The sequence below is a fragment of the Melitaea cinxia genome, chromosome 20 (assembly GCF_905220565.1).
Source record: "Melitaea cinxia chromosome 20, ilMelCinx1.1, whole genome shotgun sequence".
NCBI lineage: Eukaryota > Metazoa > Arthropoda > Insecta > Lepidoptera > Nymphalidae > Melitaea > Melitaea cinxia.
In genome coordinates, this window is record NC_059413.1 from 2,256,292 (window position 1) to 2,269,091 (window position 12,800).

The 12,800-nt window shown below is 33.0% G+C and overlaps 2 protein-coding genes across 3 annotated transcripts; both read left to right on the top strand.

Moving 5' to 3' along the window:
• The first annotated feature begins 1,186 nt into the window (after positions 1-1,186).
• LOC123663627 (protein ABHD11-like) lies at positions 1,187-5,002 on the top strand. Its single transcript, XM_045598296.1, has 3 exons — positions 1,187-1,603; positions 1,876-2,243; positions 4,850-5,002. Exons 1-3 carry the CDS (start codon positions 1,187-1,189, stop codon positions 4,989-4,991), a joined length of 927 nt encoding a protein of 308 aa, XP_045454252.1. The 3' UTR covers positions 4,992-5,002.
• Positions 5,003-8,298: 3,296 nt separating this feature from the next.
• LOC123663560 (protein ABHD11-like) lies at positions 8,299-10,607 on the top strand. 2 transcript variants are annotated; one of them, XM_045598232.1, is made up of 3 exons: positions 8,299-8,785; positions 9,766-10,133; positions 10,399-10,607. In XM_045598232.1, exons 1-3 carry the CDS (start codon positions 8,357-8,359, stop codon positions 10,535-10,537), a joined length of 936 nt encoding a protein of 311 aa, XP_045454188.1. In that variant the 5' UTR covers positions 8,299-8,356; the 3' UTR covers positions 10,538-10,607. The 2 variants fall into 2 exon arrangements, with proteins under 2 accessions (XP_045454188.1, XP_045454189.1); XM_045598233.1 differs by having other exon boundaries at positions 8,303-8,611.
• Positions 10,608-12,800: the final 2,193 nt, after the last annotated feature.

The window sequence follows — 12,800 nt, forward strand, 5'->3', positions numbered from 1 at the left end:
AAATAATTAAAATAACCGCTTTTTCTTAAATGTATATGAATGTATACACGGTACATACAAATTACAAAACAACATTTTTTATATTTTGTCTGTCTGTCTGTCTGTCTGTTTGTTCCGGCTAATCAACTGAGGTAGGGCACAGCAGGAATTTCCTGCTCAAAATACGGAGCAGCCCGACTGGGGTAGTACCTCGACCTTACAGAAGATCACAGCTAAATAATACAAATACAAATACAAATACTCTTTATTGTACACTATCAGAGAAAAATTTTACACCGTAAAAGAAAATATAGACATGTACAAAAGGCGGTCTTATCGCTAAAAGAGCGATCTCTTCCAGACAACCTCTAGCATGAAAAGGACATGACTAAAGAATTAGACGGCAATAATACTGTTTTCAAGCAGTAGAGCTCCTGGGGGGAATGGCGATTTGGTCGGCAACGCGTTTGCGATACTTCTGGTGTTGCAGGCGTCTATAAGCTACGGTAATCTCTTACCATCAGGTGAGTCGTACGCTTATTTGCCGACCTAGTGATATAAAAAAAAATCTCTGAACCGGCTTGACCGATTCTGACGGTACTTTCACTGGCAGATATCTGATATGGAGTAATTTAGGCTACTTTTATTTTAGAAATTTATTTATTTTTTAACTCTGCGAACTGAACAATAACTTTTTTGTTAAATTCCACGCGGACAAAGTCGCAGGCACAGCTAGTGGAAAATAAGAGGCATTTTCATTTCATTGTAAATACTTTTTTTGAGACGTGTAATGACGATATTATTATTAATGACTAGCTGACCCGGCGAACTTCGTATCGCCTAACACAAACTTTATCGTATGGTATTAAAGTTCAAATTGACTTTTAAGTATTATCACAAATCTTTTGTATGGGAGTATAGAAAAGTGTTGTTTTTAGACTTTTTCAGGAAATTTAAAAATTTTTTTTGAATTTTTCTCTCCGTAAGAACCATCCTCGTACTTCAAGGAACATTTTAAAAAAAGAATTAGCAAAATCGGTCCAACCGTTCTCGAGTTTTGCGCTTAGCAACACATTTTGCGATTCATTTTTATATATAAGAGAAGATTAGTTTTTAAATTTTCTTAATTTAGGTACCCATACTAGTAAACTTCGTTTACTGGCCTATATATTCTCTTAAAAATAAATATGACATTTCATGTCAAAACATGTTAAAAATAAACGTTTACAGTAATAAGATACTGATAAAAATCGAAACGCTATTAACAACAGTAACTCGTAGTAAAGCAACCTTTAAGTTCTCCAGTAAAACAGCAGTGAATTTATCCTATAAGATTTATGGTGAAACACATTCCGAGGAGCCAACGATACTGTTGCTACACGGCCTATTAGGTACCAAGAAACATTGGGATAGCATCGGTAAAACAATACTAAATGTTACAAAGAGACACGTGGTCTCGGTAGATTTAAGAAATCATGGCGACAGTCCACATACCACCTCACACAAGTATGAGGACCTGGCCGAAGATATACTAAAATTACTTGATAGATTGACCGTTAACAGGGTGAGCTTTGTGGGGCACAGTATGGGCGGTAGAGCCGCCATGACAGTCTCGCTTTTGGCGGTAGGTATGTCCTATTAATAAATACCTGTAACTAATACAATATCAAACATGCTGTTTCATAATTTTAAATTATTACAATGTAGCATTATTCATATACAATAGTTGAATAATTTCATGAATTAAATATTTCAAATGCATATAATTAGTACATTTCATTTTCTTCAAATGGTAAGGCTACGACTTTTGGATAAACAATCGTCTTACACAATATATACCTACTTATATATTGATATTTCTCATTTGTTAAGGATAACTCAACGTTTTAATTACAGCCAGAAAAGGTGGCTGGGCTATTAGTTTTGGATATTTCACCGATATCAAACTCGAAACAATTGACTGAGTATTTACCGAGCGTTTTACAAGCCATGAGAGAAGTGAATTTTAAAAATCAGGTAAAGATAAACACAGCGAAACAAAAAGTAAAAAAACAATTACAAAGTATTATCAAAGATGATATTTTGATGAAAGCTGTGCTGTCGAACGTCAAAATGAAACCGGATCACACAATCGGCTGGGCATGCAATGTTGATATTTTGACTAAACATTTTAAATATATAGCATCGTTCCCAGTGGATATGAAAAGGAAAATGTACTATGGACCGACTTTGTTCATCGGTGGGCAGCTATCGGAATTTCTGCCGTAAGTTGTGACTACGTTTTTATAATTAGCCTCACATTTATTAGGTACGCTGATATATAAGTATATTTATTTGCAAGTAGTTTTATGATAACCTTGAAAAATTGATTGAATTCTATATGGAAACGTATATTCTCTTTGATTTATAAGACATCGATAGATATTACGAGTAACAGTCCCAATGATGATTGATAGACAGACCTTGAAGATAGGTAATTGGATTATTCGATTTCTTCTGCCATGACACATGCACATGACACGCCAAATGTAATAAATAATGTAATGTAATAAATTTAAGTAAAAATAAGCACTATTTAAAGTCATAAGTACCTACTATTTTATTGAGGTTGGACACAGCGGGAAATATACAGCTCAAAATCTGGAGCATTCCGACTGGGGAAGAACCTCGACCTTAAGAAGGTCACAGATAAATAATACTGCTTTATTTATTTATTTATTTATTTATTTATTTATTTATTTATTTATTTATTTATTTATTTATTTATTTATTTATTTATTTATTTATTTATTTATTTATTTATTTATTTATTTATTTTTGATAGGCCATCAAGGTAAACACTAATACATTCACACAAATTGAGTGTTACATTAATTATAAGCACATAACTATGGAGTATTTCATTTCAAAATCACATAAAACAGATACAAATAAAAAAAATTATACAATACTAATTAAATCAATGAAAATAAAATTATTACAATATTACAATAAAGTTAAGAATAAAGCAATCAAATTTAAATTTATTTACAATTGAAAATTGATACGATTAATTTAAAATTGGTACAATAAAATTAAAATTAATACAAAACTTTAGAAATAAAACAATCAATCATAAATAAATTCAACAATAAATGCGATAAAAACTAAAATGAAAATTGATACAATATAATTACAATGAAAGCTATGAAATCAAAATTAACAATAAAAATTAAGAATAAAACAGAATAACCAAATTTAATTAATTTAATAAAACCTTTAAACGAGCAATTATTGTATCTATAATTATATTATAAAGAGGTAAAGTTTATAACTTTGTTTGTATGTAGGGGGTAATCTTCGCAAATACTGATCCGATTATGAAAATTCTTTCACTAACAGAAAGCTACACTATTCAGGAGTGACATAGACTATATTTTATTGTAATTGAACAAAAAATTCAGTAAATAAGAAAAAGATTAAAATATAATATCATAATGGTAAGTAAACTAGCGTCATCTATCGTTATTAGAAAAGAATTTATTATTAGTCTTTCGACGTTATTAATTTAGTCTTATTTTATTCTATCAACGACGTTTTCTCGATTTTTGATAGATGGCATTAGAGCAACATATTATTTATTTTAGCACTATAAAATTTGTTCTTTAAAGTATGTTATTTGGTTAATATAATAATAATTAACGCCCAGCAAAGTGGGCACGGGTCGGCTAGTATTATATAATCTGAATCTCGGAAACAGGTCCAAAGATTTTCGTCACATTTAGTATGTAGCTAGGATTCATTTATAGAAAATTTCATAATTAAAAAATATTACAAATGTTACCTTTATAGACAGGTTGTCTGTAAGAAATCACTATCAGTGATAAGACCGCTTATGCACTTCATTTATGTTCTTTTTAATGTACTTGTAAGTGGCAAAAAAATGTGTTTATTTACGACATCACATTAAAAACCTCTAAAACGATCAGTGTTCCTCTACAATATTATGCATGTATTATAAATATAAGCCTTTCTTTGCAATCACTCTATTTACTAAAGAAAACCGCATCAAAATCCGTTGCGTAATTTTAAAGATCTAAGCATATCTACAGACAGCGAAAAGCGACTTTGTTTTATACTATGTAGTGATGAGAATCATTAAATAATATCAAGAGTTAATAGAAAAAAGAAGACAACCGCTAAGTACCTTTCTTAAATCTTAATCACTAATGATAATTAAACAGGATAAGAACTTAACCTACCTTGCTTTTGCGCTTGATAAAGCTCTAAAAGTTTAGGGTTTGAAGACAAAGTTGATTCCGAGCTATTCAAATACAATCTATAGTAATGATGATGTCAATTAGAAATAAGAAAGGGTCTGGGATCTCGGACTATAACGCACTTGGAAGTCGGAATCGATTGTCTCTTCCCAAAGACAATCAAAACATAATAACTATTTCATTTGATAACTTGTTAGACTTTCCATCCAACATAATAACTATTTCATTTTTATAACTTGTTAGACTTTCGTGTTCACTAAGACTGTATCTAATTGAGATGTAATCATTAAACTTTGTACAGTGTACATGTTCTTGGAGGTATGAGATGTAACATAGGATACTTTTTACTAAAAAAAATCAGTGCAAGCGAAGCCGCGGGTAAAAGCTAGTAAGAATATATTATTGCACAATAATATTATTATTGCATGGTAAATATGCCGTTTTATTTACCAATAATAGTAGGTAGTTGGTATGGTATGGTTAACACGGGCTGGTTTCCGCAACTCGACGACTTTGCGCCTATTTTGCATGTGTGTAAACCTGTACTTAACCTATCACATCTTTCTTTGTTTCTTCTGCTTTAAGTATTAATTGGATTTATATTCTTTCAGTCCAGATGACCTGGTGGGGATTCGTGAAATGTTTCCCCGCGCCGTCATTACGTATGTGCCACAAGTTGACCACAACGTTCACGTCGAAGATCCGAAAACCTTCTTGGAACTAGCAATAACATTTCTTCGTACCAATAAATAATAAAATCAAAATCAAAAATTTTACTATTTAAATAAATAATGTACCGACGATCTACGTAAGTTTGCCGGTGTAGGCTGGATGAGGATTGCGGAAAACTGGGATGCCTGGCGCGAACTTGGGGAGGCCTATTTCCAGCAGTGGACTACATTAGGCTCAACTGACTGACTGACTGACTGACTAATAAATGTATATAAATAAAAATGAATGTGAAAGATGGGAATGGCTCGACCAATTCGGCTAATTTATTTTTTTGTATGTTCCTTGAAACCCGCGGAAAGCAACTGAATGCTTCCCTGCTGAAAGTTCCAAATAAAAAACGATGATTGGGGGGAAGTTATTGTAAACTATTGTGTGTTTGAAACAGGGATTCCAAAATTTTCATAGAATTTTATTTGTTTCTCTCTGGATTCCAGATAGGCTTATTTTTTTTCCATTTATTTGGAACTTTCAGCAGGGTTATGTTATAGGACTTATAGGTAAAAGCTGACTGATATAGCTACATTTTTTTTTGTATATATATATTGATAAACACACATATAAATAATACTTACATGTATAAATAAATATATATATTATATTACTCCCAGACTCGGGGTGTGAATCGAACCCACAACCCTTGGAGCAGAAAGCAGGGTTATTAAAAACTGCGCCAACGAGCTCCTCAAAGTTAAGTATGCTTCAAATAAATACTTTATCTTATACTACTATACTATCTTATACTTTGTCATTGATCTATTGGACTTTAATTATTCATACTAATATTATAAACCTAAAGAGTTAGTTTGCTTAAAAGCGGTAATCTCTGGAAGTACTGTTTCGAATTGAAAAATTATTTTTAATTTAAATAATCCATTTCACGAGTAAGGCTATAGGCTAGAACGCGAGGCAAACCACGAAAAAAACCGACACCCTGAAGTTAGCTAATGAACGAAGAAGAAGTTAGCAACGTGAAGTTAGCTAACCAATGAAGTACCTATAACTCGTTACGTGCGTACATATTATTAGAACACACACATTTTTATTCTAAAATTAAGTTTTTTTATACGTATAAAAATTTACACATATTATTTTTACAAACAGTATAGTAAAACGGGGCTAATAGCAATTGCGATATCAATAAATTATGTAATAAATTTTTATTATAATTATTATTATTCTTTAGCCACTTTATGTACATTTTTTTCCAATTATATTTACATGTATAACCGATTATTTATGTAGTTTAATGGCATATTTTATAATATCTTTTATACTTTAGTATTATTACTTTAGAAAAACAGTGCACGGTTAATCTGTTAATTATTTTTATCCCAATCCTAGGCATTTTCCACATTTCGCCCTTTCTGATTCCATTTTATGTATGAACGGGGACAACCTATATTTGAATAAAAATATTTTTGTACAAGAATAATAATAATAAAATATAAGTTATCAGCAAAAGAAAATACTAAAAAACGAGTGTGATTTAGACCACACAACTGAAGTAAAACTTCCTTAGCTCCATATATCTTAAATCTCCCTCAAACTAACAAAAATTAAACTTCAGTTCGCCTCGCTAGATCACACATTTCTTAACATCTCGGCAGGCATTCAGCTGTGTGGCTTCGGCACCAAAGAATAGAATAGCCACGCCCTCTCTTCCCTTGGGTGTAGTAAGAGGCGACTAAAGGATAACACAGTTCCACTACCACCATGGAACCTAAAAAGCCGACCGATGGGGGGATAACCATCTAACTACTGGCTTTGAAATTCACAGGCCGCAGACGGGCAGCAGAGTCTTCAGTGCGACAAAGCCATTTACGCCATTTTTGGCGCGAACTTGTGGAGGCCTATGTCCAGCAGTGGACTGGAATATGCTGGAATGATGATGATGATAATTATGAGGCATTCAGCAGCTTACTCCCCAAGATAAGCGTGCGTGAAGGAGTTCTACTTCAAAATGATTTTAATAATAATAATAATATAGAAAATTTATCGTTCGAACTTCGAAATAATACCTTTTAACCCCGTTTTACGGTACCACCACGATGACGTCACAGCGTGAAGGTGTCGTTCGAGTAGAATTTTTGTAAAAGTATTATAATATGATAATATATGTGAATATGTGTAACTTAACATTTAATAAATAATAATGGCCTTATTTTAGACATAGCTTTTTTATTTTTAAAAATTAGTATAAACCAACCTTATTGTTTGGCACCATGGCAGGCACCTTTAGATTAAAATTCTGTAGACCCAGTAAAAAAGTTCTCAGATAACACATAAAAATTCAGTCAAATTGAGAGACCTTCTCCTTTTTTTAAGTCGGTTAATAAAGAGCCTATATATATATATATATATATATATATATATTGTAGATTTTTTGACGTTCATAAAGAGTAATCATCTTATGGCGAAATAAATATTTTCATTTCAATATGAATACGTAATTGACGCTGACTGGCAAAACCTCGAAGAAAGTCCACTTACAACCTGCCACACTTACCCAGATCTTACTACCGACGTAATGTTACTGATGAGTGTAATTAACATTAAAACAGGCTATAATAACTCAAGACGGCCGGATTTGAATGTTTTCATTATGGTTATGCGAAGCGGTACTGACTGATCGGAATTTTTTAGGAAATCTGTTCGGATCTCATACTACCTGTAGAATTTAAGATAAATCGCTTCTATGATTTGGCTTGATTTTAATAATGTGTTTATTATATTTGTCTATGTCAAAACATTAAAAAATTTAAATTCTCAATTTGACATACCTATTAAAATTATCTATACAAATAAATAAAATTGGAGTGTCTGTTTGTAATTATCAAAATAAGTACTTTTTACTAAATGCATATGAATAGATAGATATACCGAAATAACATTTTTTAAAATTTTTGTCTGTCTGTTTGTTGCGGCTAAATTCTGAAATGGCTGGACCGATTTTGACGGGCCTTTGACTGGCAGATAGCTGATGCAATAAGGAGTAACTTCGGCTACTTTTACCGAATCGATCACTAGCTAAAGAAGAGAAAGTTACACTGTTCAGAAGTAATATAGGCTATATTTTATTATTATTGAACAAAAAATTCAGCAAAAAAAATAATAGTATATTTAAATCAATTCGGAGAAATGCAATGCGAGATGAAAACTTTACTATACATATATTTGCATCAAAAATAGTAATTAACGCCCAAAGAAGTAGGCACGGGTCCGGAGTCAGCTAGTTGTAATATAAAGTTGTTATAAATTGTATAGTCTAGAAACTGAAAAGTTACTAAACTCAACTTAATATTGCCATTAAAATTGAAGAAGTTTCGTCAAAGATTTTTAAGCGTAGGCCACCCTGTCTAACTGTCAAAAATGTTCAATAATAAACAATGTTTTTCAACGCGGTAATATCGAAAAATATTCCAAAATTATGCACAAATACATTATGGCGGCAATATCCAATAATAACAAGAAGCGCCACGACCACCAGCAATACCGAAACAGTAGATTTAGCTTATTCGTCTTACGAATTTACCGATGACACTTCATCGCTGCCACCGTTAGTAATATTACATGGCTTATTAGGTTCGAAAAATAACTGGAACAGTATGAGCAAAGCCATTCATAAAACCACAGGAAGAAAGGTGATAAGTATTGATGCTCGAAACCATGGCGACAGCAAACATTCTCCCCAGCACACTTACCTTCACATGGCACATGACGTAATAAAGCTATTGAAAAAGTTAGAAATATCAAAAGTATCCGTACTAGGCCATAGTATGGGAGGCCGCACTGCTATGGTGCTGTCTCTGCTCTGTGTAAGTTATGATAACTTTATGCCCAGTTTAGTTTTATTACATAACTTTTGATAAAAGGTAATTTTAAAAACTTTTATACTGTAAAGGCGACAAAACGTATGGTCTGCCTGATAGGTTAATACCGTAGCCTATTGACGCCTGCAACACTATGAGCATTACGAGCTCGTTGGTAATCTGACCGTCCCTAAGAGCACTGGCTACCTTACTCACCAAAGGAACACAAGTCTACTTAAAAGCAGTATTATTTAGCTGTGGTCTTCTGTAAGGTTAAGGCACTTCTGCAGTAGGACTGTTCCTAATTATATTTCCTGCTAGGCCTCACCAACATCTTCCTCTTTTCTACAATTTCAACTACAACAATATGTTAAAAACTTATATATTGAAAGAAAATTGTTTTATATAGATATAATAGACTTTTTTTTTGAATAGGAACAAGCTTAAAATTATCTTTTTGGAATTTATTGAATGATACTGATTCTATACCTCAGTAGTCAGAAGTATCTGATAAATTTTGTCCAAAATTTAAATTTGGGAATAACAACTTGTAGAATTACCTCTTTATATTAAAATATTTTACTTAAAACCCATTAGAATTAGAACTAGAAATTCATTTTATTCATCATTACAGCCTATACAGTCCACTGCTGGACATAGGCCTCGACAAGTTTGTGCCAAAAATGACGTGAACTCATGTGTTTTACCCATAGTCACCACACTGGGCAGGTGGGTTGGTGACCGCTGGCTGACTTTGTCGCACCAAAAACGCTGCTGCCTGTCTTCGGCCTGTGTATTTCAAAGCCAGCAGTTGGATAGTTATCCCGCCACCGGTCGGCTTTTTAAGTTCCAAGGTGGTAGCGGAACTGTGTTATCCCTTAGTCGCCTCTTACGACACCCACGGGAAGAGAGGGGGTGGCTATATTCTTTAGTACCATAGCCACACAGTACATTTTATTATTTTCACAATATTTCATTATTTTCAGTCTGACTTAGTGTCAAGTCTAATTGTGGTTGATATATCACCAGTTAAAACAAGTCCTCAGATATTCTCAATGGCTAACCTATTTGATGCTATGGTGGCTGTGTCTATTAGATCAGGCATTGCAATGTCTAAGGCAAGGAAACTAGCTGATGAACAGTTAAAACCGGTTATACCTGATGTCAATTTAAGAAATTTTTTAATTACTAATTTGGTACAAACAAACAATGGTTCCTATGCATGGCGAGTCAATATACCGGCATTAAAAGAAAATTTTCAGCAGAGTATCGCTACTTTTCCAGCAAGTCTGAAGGGTTTACAATATGCTGGCCCCACTCTGTTTATAGGAGGATCTCTCTCAGATTATATTGGGTAGATATTTTTTTATATATAACCTTTTTAGCGGTTTATATAAGATATAGCTATAATTGTATACCAGAATTTACTGTGCCAATATGATTTGCAGCGTCAATTTATATTTTGATTTATGCATATAATAGAACATTTTAATATTTAAATATCACCACAATTTTAATAAATAAATGTCATTTGCGTGTCGGAGCTAAAACACGCTTTTCTAAAAATTCTATTTATAATTTTTAAGCAAATAAATAAAGCTTAATATATTAATTTTCAGAAAAAGTGATCTGCCAGAAATACAAGAGTACTTTCCCTTAGCAGATCTAATTTTTATCGAGGGCGCCGGACACTGGGTGCACAGTCAGAAACCTGAGCAATTTCTTGAAATTGTATGTAAATTTCTTAGAGAAAAATAATGTTGACAAGCTTAGGCGCTTTTTATTAGATAAACCTCGGTTTGTTATCAAATATATCGTTTCATTGTTATTAGTTTTTTAATTGTGTAAAATTTTATTGTTTGATTATTATTAAAAGTTAAAAAAAAGATTGTTTTTTATTACTATAAAAATAAGCACTAAACAATAAATAAACGACAGATATTTCGCCAATGCCCCCCCCCCCCATCCAAGGTCTTAAAAACATTCTCCAGCGCATTGTCAGTTTCGTTGTTATTTTTATAATCAATTTAAATTTTAGTTAATAATCTAAAATTATTATTGATCAATACAATTGTTATTTATTATTATTAGTTTTAATGTAATCGGTAATTTGAATAATTTCACACTGTGTAATCTCAATTATTCAGTTTAAGTTTTACTTGGTTTCGAAAGGCGCATCGATCTACGCCACGTACTTTACTGTGTTAAATTAATTATCTTTGAAAACTGTTTTAGTAATGATTTTTTTTTAAATATATCCTATGTATAAAATTTATTATGTACTGTTTGTTTCCTTAAAAAACCGGTCAAGTGCAACTCGAACTCGCGCACCAAGGGTTCTTTACAAACAAAATTAAATTATTATATATATTTATATTATATATGATGTAACTAAAAATTTAGGCTTTTCGCAATATTTCCTTAATCTGTGCTATAAGATATTCAGTCAGTCAGTTCAGTCTATTACAATCCACTGCTGGACATAGGCCTCCCCAAGTTCGCGCCAGACATCCCGGTTTTCCGCAATCCTCATCCAACCTACACCGGCAGTCTTACGTAGATCGTCGGTCTAGCGGGCCGGAGGACGTCCCACGCTGCGTTTGCCAAGACGCGGTCTCCACTTCTGGAGACGTCTGCACCAACGACCAACGGTTCTGCGACACAGATGACAAGCCCACTGCCACTTCAACTTACTTATTCTGTGGGCTATGTCGGTTACTTTCGTTCTCTCACGGATAGTCTCATTTCTAATCCTATCTTTGAGAGAAACCCCAAGCATAGCCCGTTCCATTGCACGTTGAGCGACTTTAAACTTGTGGACCGGACCCTTTGTCAGTGTCCACGTCTCGGCTCCGTATGTTAACACAGGCAGGACGCATTGCTCGAAGACTTTTGTCTTCAAGCATTACGGAATCTTCGAAATGAAGACTATAAGACATTGCTTCGTATTAAATTTCAAGATTCTGATGTCACGGGAAGGGTTTTGATTCCCTTGTAAGTGTCGAAAATTTGCAGCATAAACGGCTGTATCTTTTGATTGCGTTGGCTTAGGAGTTTAATTTTTTCACAGCTCCAAGGGACAGTAGACCTCAGTAGTTGATATGAATTGCAGCTTGATACCTCCAAGCGTTCTTGAGAAAAAGGGTCTTGACAGACAGTCGGATGACAAAGTGATCCTGTAAGGGTTCCGTTTTTTCCTTTCGAGTTACGGAACCCTTAAAATAAATAAATTACATCCCTGTATTACCCCACGGCAAAAAACCTTGGGTCTTGGATTTGGACGGTATCAAGGCTGCCTCACTATCTGAATCCAGGACATCCCAAATCGCGATAGATTCAAAGGCTTTCTTCTAGTCCACACAGAGGTTGATTATACTCTTTAATCTTTTGTATATTCTTTCGAACAGTATGAACAACTTTAAACAATATTATTTATATTTATTTATTTATCAATACATAGTATAAAACAAAGTCGCTTGCTGCTGTCTGTATGCTTATATCTTTAAAACTACGCAACGGATTTTGAGGCGATTTTCTTTAATAAATAGAGAGATTCCAGAAGAAAGTTTCAATGTATAATACATGCATAATATAGTGAAGGAACACTTATAGTTTAAGAGGTTTTTTATGTGATGTCGTAAATAAACACATTATTTTGCACACTTACAAGTACATTACAAAGAACATAAATGAAGTGAAAAAGCGGTCTTATCACTGATAGTGATTTCTTACAGACAACCCGTCTTTAAAGGTAACATTTGTAACAAATAACAGGCACAATTACACGCACATTGCACATTAACAGGCACATAAGGTGCAATTATTACATAGTATAGGATTCATATACAGCATACACTACACTAAAACTATATATACGTACATATACACACATTTACATACTAATATGCATAAAATATATAAATATCATACAAATAATTGTTATTGACGATATGTAGATATAACATATCGACTTCGTTTAGCGAATGTATTGTTTTTGTAAACATTTTTCATTGTCTAACAA

Excerpts from the sequence above, each read along its gene's own strand:
- LOC123663627 (XM_045598296.1), top strand. The coding sequence starts at position 1,187 with ATGTTAAAAATAAACGTTTACAGTAATAAGATACTGATAAAAATCGAA. Across the intron at positions 1,604-1,875 it reads TGACAGTCTCGCTTTTGGCG|CCAGAAAAGGTGGCTGGGCT; the intron begins GTAGGTATGTCC and ends TTTTAATTACAG. Across the intron at positions 2,244-4,849 it reads CAGCTATCGGAATTTCTGCC|TCCAGATGACCTGGTGGGGA; the intron begins GTAAGTTGTGAC and ends ATATTCTTTCAG.
- LOC123663560 (XM_045598232.1), top strand. The coding sequence starts at position 8,357 with ATGTTTTTCAACGCGGTAATATCGAAAAATATTCCAAAATTATGCACA. Across the intron at positions 8,786-9,765 it reads TGGTGCTGTCTCTGCTCTGT|TCTGACTTAGTGTCAAGTCT; the intron begins GTAAGTTATGAT and ends CATTATTTTCAG. Across the intron at positions 10,134-10,398 it reads TCTCTCTCAGATTATATTGG|AAAAAGTGATCTGCCAGAAA; the intron begins GTAGATATTTTT and ends ATTAATTTTCAG.